At 41.3% G+C, this 20,456-nt stretch overlaps 1 protein-coding gene across 2 annotated transcripts in view; it reads left to right on the forward strand.

Moving 5' to 3' along the window:
* Positions 1-20,456, forward strand: part of ABCA12 (ATP binding cassette subfamily A member 12) — an 88,776-nt gene that overhangs the window by 33,413 nt on the left and 34,907 nt on the right. For both annotated transcript variants that reach the window (XM_072041262.1, XM_072041261.1), the window contains exons 10-24: positions 47-4,198; positions 4,839-4,954; positions 5,650-5,756; positions 6,822-7,075; positions 7,193-7,305; positions 7,761-7,885; positions 8,627-8,800; positions 9,726-9,890; positions 10,649-10,850; positions 11,399-11,538; positions 12,097-12,216; positions 13,366-13,456; positions 14,834-15,013; positions 16,465-16,771; positions 19,334-19,448. In XM_072041262.1, coding sequence (XP_071897363.1) covers positions 47-4,198; positions 4,839-4,954; positions 5,650-5,756; positions 6,822-7,075; positions 7,193-7,305; positions 7,761-7,885; positions 8,627-8,800; positions 9,726-9,890; positions 10,649-10,850; positions 11,399-11,538; positions 12,097-12,216; positions 13,366-13,456; positions 14,834-15,013; positions 16,465-16,771; positions 19,334-19,448 — 6,361 coding nt within the window. The remainder of the gene's footprint in view (positions 1-46; positions 4,199-4,838; positions 4,955-5,649; positions 5,757-6,821; positions 7,076-7,192; positions 7,306-7,760; positions 7,886-8,626; positions 8,801-9,725; positions 9,891-10,648; positions 10,851-11,398; positions 11,539-12,096; positions 12,217-13,365; positions 13,457-14,833; positions 15,014-16,464; positions 16,772-19,333; positions 19,449-20,456) is intronic.

Genomic DNA, 20,456 nt, shown 5'->3' on the forward strand with positions numbered 1-20,456 from the left:
TTGCATTGATTTCATATTCACTAAAATGCCTTTTTTTCCCCTCCAGAAAAATAAAGTCGCCAGAGATTGGTGGAAAAGACTCCAAGAGGTCCATTAATTCATATGATTTAGAAGCCATACAAAAGTCTCTACATAGTTTAAAAGGCTTTGAGAAAAAAATGAATAGAAGTGAATTAAAAAGCTTAAATCTATTCAGAAATTTGAAGAATGAAACATTACAGAAATTGTATGCAATTCTTGAACTGGGAATGAATCCACATCATGATTATAAATTAAAGGAAGCTTATAATAAGGAAATAATTGATGAAATCTATAACTTAACATCACTGCAATTACAGAGCGCCTTTAACGGGACTTCCATTTTCAATATAATGACCCAGTGGAAAGAAATTCAGAGTGCTTTAAAATTAGCCACACTGATTTGGAATCCAGATTTCTTAAATAATTCTTATTTTAGTACAGCACAAACTGAGGATGATCTCAAAATGTTACTCACCACTAGCATGCAGTCATTTCTGGAAGACTTAAAAGACCATTTAGATGAAATGGAAGAAATACCATCTTTGTTTTCTGATCATCTACTTAAACCTGTGTCCTACAGAAACTTCCAAGACCAACTCCTAGCTCTCCAGAAGATATTTTTCATACTGACACACGCAAACATAGGTTACAAGTACCTACTGTTGCCTGTGTTTGAACTGATGCAGAAAGTAGAGAGCTCCATGGGAGAATTCTGGTGGGATGAGCTGAATACCTATTGGCGCATTGGTGAACAACTGAGATCAACCAAATGGAATAAAACAGGCATTGTAGCCTATGGGCAGTTTTTAGAGATATTAAGCAGCCATTTAAAAAAGCAGAATAATGATTCAAATAGTCTTTTCAGTGAACAATTGGCTCCACTGTCGGAATTCATAACAGCTGTGTTTAAAGAGTTTGATGGGGAAGATTCTGAAGTAGCCAATATCTCAATAGTCACTCAAGCCATAGAAAAGACCTTGTACATATTAAAAGACTTACAGCTGAATTATAATATCAGTAAATTAAAATATATAGACCTTTTCTTTAATTTTGACAATAAAACCTTTGAGAGCTTGACTGAACTTCTGAGGGCAGGAATGAAAATCCTTCATTATAGAAATGCCAGTGAAGCTTCCGCTGAAGTAATAATTAACCGTGTCTATAACTTCACACATCTTCTACTGGAGGAATTCAGTGAGTCTTCCTTACAGCACAATGCTTCATTGAAGGAAAAAGTGGTGGATCTCACATCCTTAGCTTTGAGCCCTTTCCTTGAGAATAGCGACATCAAATCCAGGACAATCCTGAACTGCTCCGCTCAGGATGTGCTCCACATAGCAGTTCAGATGCTTTTTGAAAATACCAGCCTAAGCGAGTCCTTAGCCAGGAGCCCCTGCAAAGCGCTCTTTGCTTTCATGGACATGGAGAGAGGAACTCTGCACAAGGAAAGCTTTAGCAAACTGTTCCAGCTTGCCATATCGAACCTGAAACTGTCTCCAGAGTTTGCTAGCGTCTACAAGAACAGCAGCGAACGCTTCTCCAGGGAGCTGTCCTGCACCATCCAGTCTCTGCAGTTTGCTCTGCACCTCCTTTCCAAATTTAAGCTCATCTCTGAGCTGGAAAACTCATGGGTACAGGAGAAGATGACAACTCTGAGTGCTGTCATGGAGGGACTGCTGCAGAGCAATGCCTCCTGCCCCATCCCAATCAAAGATGTGGGTGGCATGCTCCCATCTCAGCTTTTGAAGATGCTCCTTCCTTTTATGCTGAACGAAACACTACTACATTCCTTGAATTTATCCGACCGCTCAGCAGACTGGCATAGGCTGCCTGTGTTTTTCCATCTGTTACCGACTGTTCCCACTTGGAACAGCAGTGTATATGAACTGCTAAAGGCTGGGGGAAATGCTTCCAACAGCTCCGAGTGGGGACATGCCTCACGGCTCTGGCATGCCACTGGCAAGGTGTTGACCACCAAGTGGAACCTGACAGAAGTGGATGAGTATGTGAAACTCTTGGAAATTATGAAAAAAGCTCTAATTCTTGTGGATTTGGGGGTAGCTCATGGAAAAACATTAGTGCATAAGATTTTTCATAATTCCACTGAAGGAATGAAATCCTCAGATCTGAATGATTTATTTAGTTTATTAAAACTCCTTTTCAATTCAACTTCTGCCACAAACAGCACTCTAGAGTTGGAAAGAATATTTCAAGAAGTAGTCCCACTGTATGAGATTGATGGTAAAGGACTGTTTTACACTAATCCCCAAGGGAAAGAAAATCAAGATATTCTAACCACGGCTGCAGTGATTTGGAATCAGATCATCTTAAACAGGACTCATTTTAATACAGAGAAAGCTTGGGAGGTTATCAAAATGATTGCACTTCATGCAATCTCGCTTGAAGACATAGAAAATTATCCCAGCACAAATGAAGAAGTGTCATCATTATTTTCTGACTTCTTGTTGACCCCTATAACTTCTGAAAATTTTGCAGAGCGGCTCTCATCCCTTGAGCAGCTTCTTGCGGCCGTGGCAAAGGTGAATACCAGTGATCATTATCTGCTGGTCTCTTCTTTGTCTAAGCTAATGCAGAAACTCCAGAGTTCCCCTCATGGAAGGCTGAGAAATGAACTTCAAACTTTCTTGCAGATTGCTGAAATTGTCCAGTCCGTGAACTGGGACAGCACAGACAGTCTTACTTTCCGCTCACTTCTAGAATTGCTGCAAAATCTGTTCAGTGCCGTGAAAAGTGACTCCAGTCTCCCTCTCAGTAAGGAACTTAAGCAGCTCATACGCATTTTGTCCTCTGTATTTGAGCTGTATGATGAAGTCAGCCCCGGGGGAGCCAACATCTCCGTATACTTGCAAGCCATACAAAGGAGTATCCTTATTTTAAAAGATTTGCAGAAAAGTTATAATATCAGTGAGCTTGAAACTGTTATCCGATATTTTGATTTTTATAGTAACTATGTCCAGAGACTGTTTGAAATATGGAGAGCAGGAATGAAAGTCCTTCATGATCCCAACTTAAACAGAACATTGGAAGAAAAAATAGGCATCATTGTTCAAGTCTCACAGATGCTGCTAGAGGGGGAATTCAGCGAGTCTTCCTTACAGCACAGTGCTTCGCTGAAGGCCAAAGTGGCAGATCTCATATACTTAGCTTTGAGCCCCTTCCTTGAGAATAGCGACATCAAATCCAGGACAATCCTGAACTGCTCTGCTCAGGATGTGCTCCACATAGCAGTTCAGATGCTTTTTGAAAATACCAGCCTAAGCGAGTCCTTAGCCAGGAGCCCCTGCAAAGCACTCTTTGCTTTCATGGACATGGAGAGAGGAACTCTGCACAAGGAAAGCTTTAGCAAACTGTTCCAGCTTGCCATATCGAACCTGAAACTGTCTCCAGATTTTGTTAGCGTCTACAAGAACAGCAGCGAACGCTTCTCCAGGGAGCTGTCCTGCACCATCCAGTCTCTGCAGTTTGCTCTGCACCTCCTTTCCAAATTTAAGCTCATCTCTGAGCTGGAAAACTCATGGGTACAGGAGAAGATGACAACTCTGAGTGCTGTCATGGAGGGACTGCTGCAGAGCAATGCCTCCTGCCCCATCCCAATCAAAGATGTGGGTGGCATGCTCCCATCTCAGCTTTTGAAGATGCTTCTTCCTTTTATGCTGAATGAAACACTACTACATTCCTCTGACAGCTTAGCAGGCTGGAATAACCTGTCCAAGCTCTTCAGTATGGTACGGGATGAGCTTCACATGAATGACATCCTGCAGAGATTCCAAGGTTCCTACAACCTCACCAAATGGAGTCATTTCTCAAGTGCCTGGCATGCAGTTGACAGTTTGCTGAACACCAAAATGGATCTAGCTGAAGTGGCTGCCTTTGCAAAGTTATTGGAAGCAGTGGCAAACAACCTTTCCAACAATGTGTCAGCTCTAGACATCATAGAAGCTGTTGACTATGTTCTCAGGGGGCTGAACATCTCTGATCTGCTAAATGAATTCAGCACAAGTTCCAGCTCAGCTTCTTTCTCCGACAAAACTAGTTTGGATCGTGTGATTGACATTGTCGCTCATCACTTTATTGTCCTGGCAGAAACCCTGTACAACAAGACCCTGCCTTGGACTCAAAGTGACCAAATGCTGTCACCAACCAACTTGATCGCACGGTGAGTTTGGTTTGGGGGTATCATAACTTCTTTTATGGCAAGCGATGATCTGTTACTTCCAGCGTGAGAAGTAATTAAGTTTCTTCCAGTGGATCAACTTTTGTCTGAAATCACCATAATTTCACTATAATTTAGGACACTAGATGTAACATGGGTTAAACCAAAGGACAGGAATTTTCTGTTTGAACTGAACATACAGCTGAAAGTAGACTTTCAAAAAATTTCTGGATTGCTATGTCTCAGTTCGCAGTAGAAGCAGAATCCTGTAGAAGACTTGCCACCAGTGGTAAACTCTTTGGAAACCTCTTCTTTGTGGTATGACTCTTTAGTTTTTCTTTTTATCTTCCCTAAGCATGCCTTTTCAACTATAAATTGCATCCACAGTGAACCTTTCAAGTGTGTTTTCTTTTACGTATGGTTTGATAGTGGATGACAGATTTGGGAGATAATGGCAAAAATAATTGATGAAATAAAATTGGGTGGGTATCCACTTAGGAAATGTCATGGGAGATGCATGGCTTCATCTGGAATTCTTATTTACAGCTGCTAAGGAACGGCATCTGCACAGCTGACGGGTTGCTCACGAATATACCTTGCTTCTGAAGGAGAAGCTGATTTAAACTCCTGTCTTATTTTTCAGATTTCTGTTTTTAGAATTTGAAAAAACCATCTTACAAGTGACAGTGAATAACAGCTATAACCCTTACCTGATGTGTTTAATAAATGCCACTGAAGTAGAAGACAGCAAATTGACAGGTAATCATGATTTCATTAATGTTGTGGGACCTCAGCTGCAGTATGTTTGTGCCTGTCTTTTCAAAGTGTTTTGTCTAATGGTGGAAAGGAATGGTGCTACATGTTTTCATCTGCTGGCAATTAACTGCAGCTGTGAGACCTCAGGAAGCCAGAATCCTCTTTGTCTGAGTTATGTCACGTTGTGGGTATAAGTTTTCCATCCAATGATATCCAAAAGGCACGTGTACTATTCTCTACGTGATGACAGGTTGCTGACACTCAGATAACAAATCCTTACAAATACAAACCTATATTCCCTTCACAGCTTTATGTACCCTTAAGATGACAGCAGTTATTTTGAGAGTTAACATGATATTTCAAGTAGATATTCATGGTATGTGCTTATTGTAAGACCTGAGAGGTTTATCTGCTGACAGAAGAGAGATACCAAGTGGGCTCTGAAGCTCACTGCCAGAAGTCCTTTTTGTAGTGTGGGGATGGATTTCTTTAGGAGCTGAGTACCTACCAAGACTGGATCAGCATGTTACAATCCATGTCTTGGGTAGTGATTTCAGAGGTCCTGAGCCATACAAATTTAATGGAAAATACCAATGCTCAGCAGGCCTTGGAGTAAAAGTGGCAGTATTCCCATCTGCAAAGTTTCTACAAGTCTGGTGTTTTTGTTTTGAGTAACTTTTGTTTTCTTATTCCCACAGAAAACATCACACTGCTCTTGAAGCAAATTCATCTGAAAAAGAACTATTTAATGCAAAATAATACCCCTGAGAAACATTCATCCATACCAGAGCTCCTGAAGCTAAAAGTGAGTCTGTTTAAAATGCTGACTTGAAGGACATCCCACAGTGATACATGAATGTGCAATGGAGATTTTGGAAAACAGCATATGGGAAAAAAAGTGTCTTAAGAGAATCTGATAAAAGCTAGGACTGAAACACTGTTGTCTGCCTGTATTTAAAGGTCAACACTGACCTGGGCTGATCAACTTGTTCCTGTACCAGTCTCTACCCGGTGTATACCCAGTTTTCTGAGAAGGTAGAGGTGTCCTGCCTCACAACACAGTAGAGCTTTCTGAGACTAAGACCCTAAGCAATTTTGATTCATGGGTTTCCCTCACCACCTTTGAATTTAGCAATGTCTCATTTGCTACATTACACCATATATACACGCCTGCACCGTAGCACGTATTCTATTTCTCTCATGCAGAGAAGTAGAATCAAAAAAAATAATTAAAAAGTTTGTCATGCTGTTGCTACTTATTAAATCTGTAAATATAATTTAATGAGCCTCCGAGTAGTAGGTATAGACACAAAACAGACAGCAGTTCTTGCCATGACTGATAATGTAAAGAGTGATGTCAGACAAGAGGGAAACCTGTGATGGAACAGTAGGCAAAGGTTCATAATTTCACAAAGCAGGCTGGCAAAAGCAGAAGTCATTACTTCTAGCTGACTCCTTTTCATCTGTTGCTGTAGGGATGACCAACTGTTGTCCAAATAGCTTAACCTATTGCAAAATGTTCATTTCTTTGGTCTCTGGGAAGATTAATTGCTCAACAGGTGAGCCTAAATGGGATATTACTGCATATGTGTGTTGGGCAAGGGAAATGATATGCTGAGGCTTGCAAGGTTTATTAGACCCTGTGCAATGTTATAAAGCCAGGTCTGCTACCAATTCATGCAGGATTGTTGGTTGTGAGCTTTTCTGTTTGAGACCTACTGAAGGAGCTAAAAATAGATATTAAAAAATAATAATAATCCTAAAGAAAAATGTGAAGGGACAGCTAGACTCTTTATAACTTACCTTTTATAATTCTGTCATCTAACTGGTGTTTGTGCATTTGTCTTCCTTTTCAAATTTTCCTTTGAAGATAACTCGCCTCCGGGATCTGACAACACTTCTTTGTGACTATGAGAGCTTTAAGTCAATACAGCATATTTGCCATCTCCCTAATGTTAGCTTTGGAGAACTGTGTGAACAGAGTCAATCTCATGAGCAGCTCCTCCGTGCTATTGAACTGAGCAGTCAAGTTGTGACCAACGTACTGAATGGCAAAAGGATCTCCCAGGAGCTTCAAAATGTACTGGTTGGGGATGCTGCGAATGTCCAGGCACAAATAAAGTGGTGAGGCTCTTCTTCTGAGTTAGGTTGCTATAGTATTCTCTTTATGAAGTGATAAAATGTCTTCCTGCCTTCTTCTCATATTCCCAAATTTGTGGTTGTTTTGTTTTTCCAATTTAGGTTTCAAGAAAACATACCAGAAATTGCTTTCTTTCAAGAGATTCCTCAGTATATTAAAACTTTGAATTCCATGTTGAACATCACTGAGAATTTAACAGATGCCAGCAAGCAAGGTAGTTTCCTGTATTTTCTTTACAATGTTGGTTTGTGAATCATCCCTGGTATCATAACTTCCGCTGGAAATCCCAAGATTTGTTTAGCCGCCAGGAAGAAGAAATAACCATACAGTGTGTCCACTGTTCTTGGGATCCTTTGTCTAGGGTAATTCTAGAGCCAGTGCTAGACCAGCGTTTTTTTCTGCACTGCCTGAAAATCAGACGTGCTGAAAGTCCAAAGTCTTTGTATTTGGGCAAACTTTGCTATCCCTAAACCTGTCAACTTTACCTCACAGTGGAACCCAGACTGTGGAACCTAGGAACTATGACTCTTCTGCAAAGTTTTGGGTTTTTAATCAGCAGTGATATACGGCACTCCCAACCTTTAACAAAAATAAAGTTCTCTGTGTGCTTGAGATTACTGTCTATCTGGAGAAAGCTGTTACATCAACTTTTTTTGATTTCCTTTACAGAAAAGTTAAGAGATGTCTTTAAAAATGTGGACCAGCTCAAAGAGGATCTCAAAAACATGTCAGGAATGTCCACAGCCAGTATTGATGCTCTTCTGGAAACATCTCTCCCAGAAAACAGCAGTCACGTAAGCTTGCTGTCATTGTAGTGAGAGATCCTGTTGACAGCACAGAGAGAAGTAGACAATCCCACAGGGATAGACAAGGGACACAGATCAAAACAACCACCAGAAATGAAGTAGGATGTCACTGACATCAGTTTAGCCATTTGAGACCAAGAGCCATATGGTCTCTTTGGCTGTCACCAGTAGCTGGTAACAGCCACGTGCTGCCTGGTGACTGATTGCTCTGATCTGTAGCAAGGGCACAATTAGCTGTAACGGCCTAATGAGGACAAATGAGGTCCTTGGTGGGGTTCTCAGTGCTGAGGAGTCGTTGTAGTCCAGATGGAAAAGCACAGTTCTAACCAGGATTCATGAGAGCAGTCAGGGGTCCAAAAATAGCCTCCCATAAGGAGAGATGAGCTTGCCTTCTTCAACCTCCTGGAGCAGAGCTCCAGATGCTTTTCCCCTTCCCAACCATCTTGTCTGGAGTGAACCCCAACGAGTGCAGTCTTTTTTAGTCTTCACATGCATCAGTCAATGGGAAATTGAAGCCACAAAAGCTTTTACTGCTCTGCAAGCTGGGCAGTAAAACACAATCCTTAGGATTTGTCCCTTGGACTGGGAGTAGTAGGTAGGCATATTCTAGTTCTCAGGGCTGAAATATGACATTGTGGAAAGAACAGCAGCGAGGCAAGATTAAACCACGCATACTGGAGTGAGCAGTCTACTCCTTGACAAATCTTTTCTTCCTTTCTGCAAACACAGCTCATTTCTCAGATCCTCCAGCTGGAGTCCTGTAGCACCCGTCCTTCCGACCCACAGCTGCAAACCGTAGCAGAGGAGTTCTGCAATCTCTCTGTGTCAGAGAGGACTCGTGAGATGTACATCCTGGGGGTCACCCTGTTACAACACTTAGACGTTTATAATTTCTTATACAAGGTTAGTGCTGGATTTGTAGAGTGCTTTCTATAGTCTTTGCTGCATGTAGTGGCTGAAAGGTCATAAAATATCATTGCAGTGGCCAGGAGCAATGCTGATTTACACAAGCCAAAGATCAGGCTTTTCTCATGCAGTCATTTTTATTGCGTATCCATGCTGTGACAGTGTGGATATAAATGAAGATCCCAGCTGGTGTAAACCAGCAAACCTCATTTGGAGGCACCAGGCCTGCTCCGAATGCCTCCCTATCTGCTAGTATTGTTTATGTCCTGTCACAACCTCTTGAACATTCCCAGCTGAGTTCAGGATTCCCAAAAACAAGACACCAGGCTAAATTTTTTTTTTTGAAAATGGAAGCCCTGAAAAACATCCTGTAAAATATATTTTCCCTATCTAGTTGTCACTGCCAAGTTATTAAATGATTCAAATATCCCCCACATACATGTATATATAAATAGCAAGTCAAAATACTGTTCACTGAGAAGTGTGGATTGAATACACATTTTAAAACACTACAGAAATGATCCTGGGTGGAACAAAAGTTACTAAATGAGAATGCCAATTAATTTGTCTCAGGTCAGAATTCACCTGTAGTGTTTGACATCTCTATTGTGTGAAATGCCACCTCTCAGAGACTCAAATTATATCCCAGCCAACATCCAGCATGTTTCGCAACTGTAGGTATTTGGAAACATGCACCTTTTAGAATATGTAGTAGTCATGAGAGGGAGTTGCAAAACCATTTGTGGGTTTAGGAATGCTAATCTCATTCAGTTCCCATGGGACATCTGCTCCCTAAGCCTCCTAACGGTATTGAACACCCCACAGTCTCCATTTTGGGATTAAGAGAAAATCATGGGTGCGTGCATGGATGTGCACACAGATTCCCGCTAATCATAATTGGTTTCCTTCCTACCTCTTGCAGATGTTATTCCCTAAGGAACTTCAGAAACCTGTGGACAAGATGTTAGGCCTTCTGACAAAAATGAAGTATTACAGACACCAGGTTGAGTCTGACGTTGATCCACTGTTGCAAGCTATTCACTCACTGAAAAAGCTCCGCCAGTCTAGAAGGATGTCACTGAGTAAGGTATGTGTAGTCTGCCTGTGCTTGGGAGGTAAAACACCATTGCACCAGTTTTCATAGGAATTTCTTATTGTAGAAGCTGAAGGTGCATTCAGTTGTGGCTTACTGTTTCTCTTTTAAAAGAGAGATGCCATAAAACTAATCTCTATCAAATGGACATGTTGCCTGAATGGGAGTGCTTAGATTTGGAGCATTGAGACAGCCTCGTGTCCAGTGTGGCTGGAGGGGGGGACGACACTAGGAACAGAAATGCAAGGGGTGAACAGCCCTCTTGAAGGGGAATAAGACTTCCAACAAAATACACAGATGCATTGGAAGTGGTCAGTGTGTGAAAACAGCTGGAGAACTGCCTGCTGAAGGCGATTCAAAACCATTTAAGTGAGCAGTAAAAATTCACTCTAGCTTTTGTGTGCGTTAGATCATACTTTAACTGCATTAACTTTGGGTTGCACTAACAGCATCCACCACTGGATCCCGTCCCTTTCTGTTCCATAGTCTTGTATATATGGCACCAGGCACCCTTGTTGCACGTGTTGTAGGTGATTCTCACATTGTGTCTCATGCCTTGAAATGACATTAGCCATAAAATCAGGATTTCCAGTGAAAGCCCCTCATTTTGTAGAGATAAACTTATTTTAAGAAATCAGTATAAGAATGTTTAATCCTTTCCTTCTATTGCCTCTTTTTCCTCTCCAGAATAGGATGTTTTTAGCAGGCAGGATTTATTTGTTTGGGTGGTTTTTTTTTTTACTCTTCTGCAGGCATTATTTAAACCAAATGACTTTAAGATAACGCGTGGCACATTTAAATCCATGTCAAAAGTTCTCTGCAACCAGGATATCACACCCCTGTTTTTTGAGTCCTTGCTTCCCGATTTTGGAGACCCTGTAAGAAACAGCTCTTCTGTAGAGGATGCCCATGTCCAACAGATGATGAGGAAATACGGGATTCCTCACGATTCCAGTAAGTCTGGCTTTTCCGTAAGTCAAATACATTTCAAAGCCAAACTCTAATGTTTAGAGAGATCCATCACTGAGCTTGATGTCTCTGGAGGGCTCATGATTTATGTTAGTTGAAGATCTGCTCCACCCAAATTATTGGTGGCTTATTTTCATAAATGTTAAAAGACAAACAGCCTGCATAGCCCAGCAGTGCTTGATACTGTGCTGTTTCCCAGTTGTTGATGGGATGGTTCTAGGACTTGACAGGTCACTGCTCTTTCTTGATGTGTAGTTTTTCTGACTGCGCTGACATTATTAGCTCCTCTGAGTTCACAAAACTGCATTTAACCTTCAGGCACAGAATCCTGGCTCAAACGAGGAGACTCTTGATGCCTTGAGTTCAGCAACAGGAGATTTTGGGGGTGGATTGCTTTTGTCAAACGCATTATCATCAGTCAGCAAAGAGAGCCCTGAAGTCATTTGCTGGACACAGCAACAAATCGGACCAAGCTTTCTCATGTCTGGTCTACTTGTGCTCTGTGCAGCTCATTTGTTTTTCTGCCCTTACAGCACCATTTTGTTTGTCCTTTTACCTGGATCTGGTCAAGACCCCAACTGGAGCTTTAATTTGGTCTTTTCTAAAACCAATGGTGTTTGGGAAGATCCTTTATACTCCAGATACCCCAGAAACTCGAGCAATCATGGGAAAGGTATGTCTTTGTTTACAGTACATCAGGATATGCCCACTCAAAAGGATTTTAATTTATGTCTAGCATGGACTGGATTATTTGGGAAGCAGAAGTCTGTTTTCTGTCTGTTTGCAATATTAGTCAGATTTTTTTCATAGCTCTATTGCTGGTCATATGAGTCATCTTTCATCTTCAAATGAATGCTACCTCCAAAAAAATCATGTTGTTCTACTTTTAATAGTACAATTATTTTAAGGCTTTCAATTTATGAAGTTTCACCTCCATATTTTCAGCAAGTAACAGAGATGTCTTCCACGACAAACGCTCACCACTACGTGTGGCAAGTAGGCCAGTGATAGAAGGAAAGCTGACACCCAAGGCATGCTCTAAATGTCAGCTAATAGGCCATATTTTTAAGTACTTACTTAAAGGGGCATTTTGCCAGACAGTGACAAGGTGCTAAGGAAAACCCTAAAGAAACCTAATTTAGTCTTAGCTATTTTCTTTACTTATTTTTTAAAAGCTTTCAGGCAATTAATAAGTGGATCCTTAATATGCTGTTGTGTGCTTTTTTTATAGTCTAATGCCACCTTAAAGCAGATGGCTGATCTAGCCCTGAAGTCTCAGGAATGGCTGGACAAGTCTCCTGCCATCATGAACTCACTGACTAAGTTAAACGAGACAGTTCCGATGATCAAGGTATGAGATCTTACCCTGCCCTGTCTCTCGCACAGGAGGGAGGATGGGTTTCTTCACTGAAATAAATTGGGGTTGGAGCGACCTTGGGGACACCTGAACTCAGGTTTCTGCCCTTGGCTTCACAGCTTCCATGCCTGACTGCCTGTTCCCCTAACAGAAATACTGCTGGCACACCTCTCCATGCAAATCCTCTTTCTGAAATATGTCTGTAGTATGCTCCCTGACACTGGCCGTGCTGAGGGCTGCTGGAGGGCTAAGATGAGCAGGGAGCGCTCTTCAGTTTGTAAATTAACTTTCTGCTTGATGGAGTGATCCAGCCAGCCAAGACCAGGCAAGAAATGACTTTTTCAGAAAATGAAACAGTATCTATAATAAACATGTAGCTTTGGTACACACATAAGAGCTAGGAGATGTCTTTGTACCTCAGTGAATGTAAATAAAATTTCTTTTTCCTCTCCTAAGGAGCCTAGCCTTGGTTGGCTGCAGAAAGCAGTAGGTTGCAATGCTTCGCATACTTGCTTCACATTTGCTACAGTAGAAATTGTCTCCTTTTCTTAAAAACTATGAAAATGAGATCTCTGGAACCCTAAAGCATTCAAAGATAATTTCAGTGGCTGAAAATCATTGTCATATTTATGGCATGGAGAGAAAATCCAGAGTGGATTATGCAGAAGTGAAATGAAATATTCTCTGCTGACTGCACTGGGTGGTGGAATAATGAACTATTCAGCCAAGTAAAAATCTGACAGCCAATCTCCAAGCTAAATTTTGGACCCTACCCATTGTGTGCTGGCTGTGTTCGCAGGACTTGAACAGACAGAAGTGAAATTTACTGCACTTTTAAGCCTCAGGTTAAACAAAGAGAATCCAAGATTTTTCCATGGGAGTCTAGTGCCTGGTGGAGAGTCAAAAGGCATCTTCTGTTGACTCCAAATAACATTAGATTTCTTCTTTTAATTGCTGACATTTCCCCATCCTGAAACAGAGAATGAAGAATGGAAGGTCAGGAAAGGAGTAGGAGAGGGTTGAACAAACATAAGTGAAGACAGCTGGGCTGTTGTATTTTGGCTGTTATATTTTAGCAATACGCTAAATAAGCTCATGGGGTTTGTGGTCAAACTAATGCTTTTTCTCTTTGCTTGTTGACAGAACGCCCTGCAGAATCCTTTTGTGCAGGTTTTTATCAAGCTGATGGTAGATTTGGACGCAGTTGAACTGCTGAGTCAAATAAATGAGCTGGGTAAGTTGTTCCATATGTGCTGACCTCATACTTGTACTTCAGGTCCAGAAGCTCCAGAGTCACCAAACTGTAGTCATTCTCCAGTTCTGCTCTTCTGTGGTCAGCATCAGATGCTTTACTGTGAGGCAATCTCAGACATGATTTGAAACTCTTGAGGTCTGTCTATGGGAAAACACTCTTAGAAAGCAAAGAGCTTGTACGAAGAGATGTTTCTCATGAGTGCTGAAGGAATAGTAGGATGGGAATCTCTGCAGCTGATTGTGGCCACTGGAGGACACTATTTAGCCATAATTATCACTTCAAACGAGCTACCTGGGATTCAGATGGGAAATGTGGAGAGCTCACTTACATTGCATTAGGGTTCAGTGTGAAAGTTTTCCAAAGCAGAAAAGGAAAGGATCCAGTAAAGGAACACAGGCTGGTGAAGCCAGAGGCGCTATTACTAAAGATGCCCTGATGGCATTTGCTGTTCCCTGATGGCCTCGCATAGTTCTTCGAGGTGAGAGGTGCTGATCTGCACAGTGGGAATCATCAGCTAACAGCACTGGTGGATATATCCTCTCTTAGTGTGCAGTATGGTGATCGTAGCCCCCTTAAAGCTGGTCTTATTGCCCCTATGTACTTTTTCAGTGCGTGCATACATCTCAACGTAAATCTGGTTTATGCCAGCAAAACTTAGCGTAAGCCAGGAGTGGTTTTAGTCTGTTAAAGTCTGAATGGTATGAACATGCTGTTCGTGATGACCCCTGTGTTATTTCGTGAGTAGCATCTCCTGTCTGAACTCCCCATAAAATCATCATGCCTGCAGCAGCTGTTCCATATTAGTTACACCACATTATGCAGTCACCTTTTAAAACAGCCAGGCAACAGCAGCATCGTTATTAAACTTCATTATCAGGTTTAGTACACACATCAGCACAACAGACATAACTTTTCTTGATGTGCTTGGATAGAGCCTATTTCCCCCTGAGACAGAGCAGCTCAGCAGACGTGTTGATTACATCAAAAACCATGAGATGTGGAATGAATGGTGAGCATCACATGCACGTCTAGAAACCCAGCAGGTTAGTGGCAACTTCTGATTTGGGATGGCTGTCACATCACAGCGCTGGCATCCTCCCAAAGGCAAGCTCATGAACATATTACAAATGATTAACATAAAAATTGGGTCAACAACATGCCTTCGTTGCACTGTGAAGTGCAGAAATGTGTTTTACACTTCGTGTTTAGTATGTCTTTTCTTCCTTTCTGGTGTATTGTTGGTATAAAGAGCAGAATGGTGTGATGGATTTATTTATTTATTTATTTTTGCTATACGTACTGACGCTACTGTTTTTGTTTTGTTTTCTTTGTTTTGCTTTGTTTGTTTGTTTCCAGATGACATTCGGCTGGAGTTACAGAACAACTCTGACATTGTCAATCAGTTGAACACATTAGCTACCCTTGCTGTAAATGTGTCCTCCTGCATCTCATTTAATCGCATTCGGGCAGTCAAAAGCTTAGAAGAATTGGAAACAATGGCTAAGGAGCTCTTTCTGAAGAACGAACTTTTTGCAAGTATGTAACAGTCTCAAGTACTGCTGTCAGTTGAAGTTAGCCTGGTACAGGATGGGAGTCCAGCCTACAGGGGTTGGCTTTCCACCAGTGATTGTTGTGGTCACAGTTTCCACAGCACAGCCATTGACTTTCATCTAGAACTATGGGTCCTGCACACTTGGACCTCCTTATGGCAATGTTTTACACCGTCCTGTTTATATGTTCTCTTTTCTTGTACCTCTGTTGTCTTTAAAAAGAAAGCCTTTGGTCATCTGGTGTTTTCTCTTGGTTAATTGAAATAAGTTTTGCTGCCCTTAGGAGATCTTCATGCCAGAGCTTCCTTCTCTCAGGCCTCCAGAGGGAAAAGATGCTTTGATTGAAAAAGATACGATAAAGTTCAATTTATTAGAAGATGATAAAGATCTTGAGATGTTCTGGTCCAGCACTTCATTATTATAATGGGTCTTCTTAGTCACACCTTTTGCATTTGTGGGATTGGATTGCAGCTTCAGATCAGACTGCAAGGAGGAGAGCGGGGAATAAAAACTTACCCATTTGAATGAAACAAACATGTCTTAATTCTTCAAGAATGCACAATATCTCCTTAATTAGGATTAACTTACAAGTTCCGTGACCTGTTTGGTCCTGTTCCTCATCATAATAATAATGTAGATAGAAACTTTCTATTCTTCATATTTCAGGCCCTGATAATACTTGTCTAATCCCATAAAAGGAGTTTTTCTCTGTGTTTGTCCGCCTTTCCATTACATGTTTCATTTACAGAATAATCAGGCAAAATATTCTGGAGAGACAAAATGTTGTGGTAGCAGCATATATGTCAAATAGACATTTTAAAGGGGTAAAAAACAGTCCTGTCTGTCAAGCTGTTTCTGGCATTCCATTTCCTAAACTTGCAAAGCTTTTGTATTCTCAGATATTTTCAGCTTTGCAGGAGTTTCAGTGTGCACAAAAATATGTCCACGGACCATTTTCAATGCCACACTCCTGAAGTTTGTGTTACAGCATCACTATGTGAACTCTGGTGATGGAGTACATTTGGGCATGCTCATGAGAGATGCACGTGCTAAGAGACATACCCACTAGGTCTGTGACAGTCTGTGTTAACAGCAAGATTTTTCCAAACACAGCTGGTTATTCTAAGAGCCTTTAATTTTTAAATACTCAGTGGGAGAAGACTTGAAGCCTTTGGGGTGTATTTAGCACCTGGAATCATCGGTCACATTTGGAAGTTAGGAGGAGCTGCAGTGATGTTTTCCACTTTCCACTTCCAAACTCTTGATAGTGACCATAAGCAGCCTGCCCATCTGAGCATTATTTGTGCAATAAATAAATGAAATGATGGACTGTAATGTAGAAAAGGCTTATAAAAATAAGGAGTTCCTATATATGTGTGTATTGCTCCCATGCTGTCAACCCTGACTGAAGGAAAACCCTTCCCTTTCTGTTCCAAGGTATCATTTTCAAGCTGCCTTCAAGCTGGAGCAGCCCCGTCGGTGGGACATTGGCCCTCCCTCCTGTGCTCAACTACACCATCAGGATGAGCAGCAGGATCACGCAAACCACCAACAGGATAAGGGAGCGCATCTGGACTGTGGGACCACACAACTCCACCTCACAGAGCCAGATCTACAGCCGGGCGTTTATCTATATCCAGGACAGCATTGAAAGAGCCATCATTCAGTTACAGACTGGCAAGAAGCTGGAGGAAATAGCTGTTCAAGTCCAGGGCATGCCTTACCCCTGCTACAATAAGGATATGTAAGTTTGTGGGACTTTTATCTTCTTGGTTTGCATAAACTCTTCTTGTCTGACTGGTGGAGTCAGCTTCACCAGTTGTGCTGGTCTTCTTAACACCTGTTCACATGGGGTAAAAATGAGTCTGTGTTGTGATTTTTCAAGGGTCTGAAAAAAAGGGGGGGGTTCGGACCCTAGTATAAATGATCTCTGTTTAGTTTGCCCAATCTTTTGCTTTCGGTGCTCTGTATGTACCTGAATTGTCAAGGTAACTACAGGTTTTACAGCAGATAAAATTTGCTGTCCTTGTTTTACTTCAAAAGGTGGAGCTGAGGCTTGGTTTGGCAGGACTTGGGTTAAATATGAGTGTTGGCTTGTTCTGCAGGTGTTTACGTGCAGACAGTGCGGCAGAACTTAGAAAACGTATTTATTGGGCAAAAAGAGCCCCTAGGTTTATGAGCTTTGTTCCTACAGATTGCTATCCAGCTGTGCTATTTGTTATTCATTCCACTGATTCCGGCTAACGTTCAGCGTAGAGTGAATAGTTCTCAATCCAGGTGCCTCTCTCACAGATGCTTTAAGAAGGATAAGAGGGAAGATGAAATTGTACCATTCATCGCCGCAGTAATGAGGGAGGAGAGAAAAGCTTTTGATGCGCCGAGTTGTCAGGGTTAACAGCCTGTTATACAGAGCAGTGCAGCATGAACCGTGTGCGGACCAGAATAAGTTCTGAATGGTAAAGTAGATCAAAAAGTTTTGGATCACCTTCCTTTCCACTCGTCTTGAGCCAAATCTGCAGGAAATATAAACCATCTCTCTGCCAAGTGCAATAGAGAGAAGCCAATCTCTCACAGCTGAGGACCTGCCCCTCTGGCAAGGCAATTTTGGTTGGCGTTGAGAAGCTGGCAACATGGTACATCCTCAGAATTACTCCCCTGTCCACAGCTGGTGGCCAAGCTGAGTGGAAAACACACAGGGAAGGGATTTCGTGTCACTCAGAAAGCACTGAAGGATGTTCAGCAGGTAATATTGGTAGGTTGGGCAGGCAATCCACACAGACATGAGGGTCTCCTGTGGACCAAGACTACAGACTGAACTTTGGAGCTCTGCATCTTGACTGCATGAGCTAAAAGATGACCTGGGAGCTATAGCAGAGCCCTTAACCTCCTGTGTCAGCCTGTCTTGTGAGAGCTGGGAACTTACCATCCCTCCTTAAGTAAACGCATGCGAAGTGCCTGCCAGTATGCAGGCAGGGAACATTCAAACCAAGCGTCAACTTGCAGCAAACATGTGGATTGTTGCTGTGAGATAGTTTTGCACAATGATTAACTGGCTGCTGGGGGCACTTACTACAGTGTTATCTGTTCCTTTTGCTTGTTCTTGGGCTGCTGAGAAAACAGCTTGCCTTTGGGTTTCCCTCTCCACCCTGGATTCAGAGGGCCATGAGTTTGCTCAATTATTAAACTACCTAAAGGCTTTGGATTTGCATCCAGTAGAAGTCATCATAAAATGGCTGTTTATCGATTCTTAGCACATAGTTACTGTCCTGGAGAGAAATGGGAGGAACACATATACTACTACTACTACAAAGAAAGTATGGGAAATACTGATTTTTTCATACCCTAGAGATAATGCGCAAGGTGGTGATTAAAAAAAAAAAAGTGGCAAAAAATTGGTAAAGCTACCAAAATGCGTTTTCATCGTTCATTATAAATATGACTTCATTCACATGGAAACATTTCTTAAAAGCACTGGTTTGGGGAAGTTTTGGGCATTACAATTCAAAATGTAATTAAAAAAAAAGTAAATTAGAAAGAATTGCTATTGTGGATTGAACTTTTCCCAGGAATAATACCGATTTTTTTTTTTTTAAAGCCAGGTTTAAAAATAAGGGAGGAAAACATAAGCCCTTACAATGAATTGAACCTCCCACTGTAAAAACTTACTTTCCATCACAAAAGGAGAATTTTACTTTGGGCCATTGTTGTGTCTTTTCTCAGTGCACATTTGGCATGGACAGAAGGTTATAAGGAGGAAGAACCAAGAATTATGAAGCCCACGTTGCAGACCTGGATCTGTAATACCCATCCTGTGGGGCAGTAGGACAGACACTCTGAGGGCAAGCACTGATACCCAACCTCAATCACCAGGAAATACGGCCAGATAACAAAATCTGGCCATTATATTTATTGACAGAAGGGCTGGTTTCTGAGTTGTTCCAGGTTGCATGCACCCCACCAGAGAGCCAGGAAATGCCACTGCCAGTGGTGGTTTCTGCTCATGCCAGTGGTGCTGCTGAGCAAAACTGCTTGCAGAACCTGGCTGGAAATCCCTGTGTGATTTAATAAACATTTGTTTTTATTTTTTTTTTTCATTTTTTGAACAGCCAGGAGTTTCATGAATAGAAAATTCAATGCAATGGCAAAATAGCCTTTTTTTGGGTAATTATTAATTATACTTCACATTTTGAAATATAAGCATGTCTTTTCCTGTGCCAAAGTATTATTCTGAGAAATATATTCTGTAGAAAGCTTTAATCCCCTGAACATTTTGTATTCAGCTAAAGCCTGCATTTGCCTTTTACAGGTTCTTAACCAGCGTGACCTACTCTCTTCCATTTGCTCTGATGGCTGCCTGGGTGCTGTTTATAGCTGATTTTGTTAAAACACTTGTTCAAGAGAAAGATCTGAGGCTTTATGAGGTACACTGAAACTTTCTGGGGCGTGTAAAATTATAAACAGATTTTCCTTATTAGTGAGTTGTAGGTCCCATGTGCAACATTAAATGGAGCAAAACAAGCATTAAGGAAAATAATATTCCATATACCTATTGTCTGGCCTGCAGTGTTTGAATTCTGACACTGTAACCAAGCACAAAACTGTAGAAGTGCAGGGCATTTGCCCTTGAAGTGAGGAGAATATTGCTTTGCTGTGCTGAACGCTGGAAACATGGGGACCTCGCAAAATTACAAGTTTTCTGAAGATTTAAAGCTCCCTGAAAATTGACTTTGAGTCGTACCTACTGGGAACAAAGACACAAAGAGACTTTCTTCCTATCCTTGAAGTTATTATACTTAATAATTCAGAAGGTGCTACATTTTACATCAGCTCCTCTGAAATGAAGTCCTTCCTTCAGGTTGCCTATAGGAAAAGAAATGACATTGAGACATAGGGAACTTACTGCAGTAACTTGGGTTTTCAGTATGAGCACAGGCAACAGAGATGCTTTTTGTAAAGAACTTTTTGTAAAGCTCAATTTCGGATGATTTGTTTTTTATCTGGTACCATGGAAATATATTAACTCACCAAAAAGCCTTTCTAAGAAAGGGCACCCTATGAACTCCAATGAGACTGAGAACGAGTGAACCCCAATAGCTAATTCACGGCCCCATTAGTTCCCAGTATAGTTTTGGAACCCACTTCGTTGTCTTTAAGACTTAGGGTGTCGGTCTTCTGTTTAGGTGTGTTTTCTACAACAAAACAACAGCATTGGTCATTTCTTTTGAGTTCAGCAATACAAATTTACAGTTCTATAGGACTTGTGGCCTTGATCATCAGCTAATATAAATTAACATCACTTCTGTATAACCATGCTAATTTATCTCTTATGTATTACCTAGAGACCTAAGAGTTTTTACACTCAAGCCACTGAGTGAAATAGCATTATTAAAAAAAAAAAAAGTTATTTAAAAAAATAGGAAGGTTACAAA

This window comes from Anas platyrhynchos, chromosome 7 (assembly GCF_047663525.1).
Source record: "Anas platyrhynchos isolate ZD024472 breed Pekin duck chromosome 7, IASCAAS_PekinDuck_T2T, whole genome shotgun sequence".
NCBI classification, from domain to species: domain Eukaryota; kingdom Metazoa; phylum Chordata; class Aves; order Anseriformes; family Anatidae; genus Anas; species Anas platyrhynchos.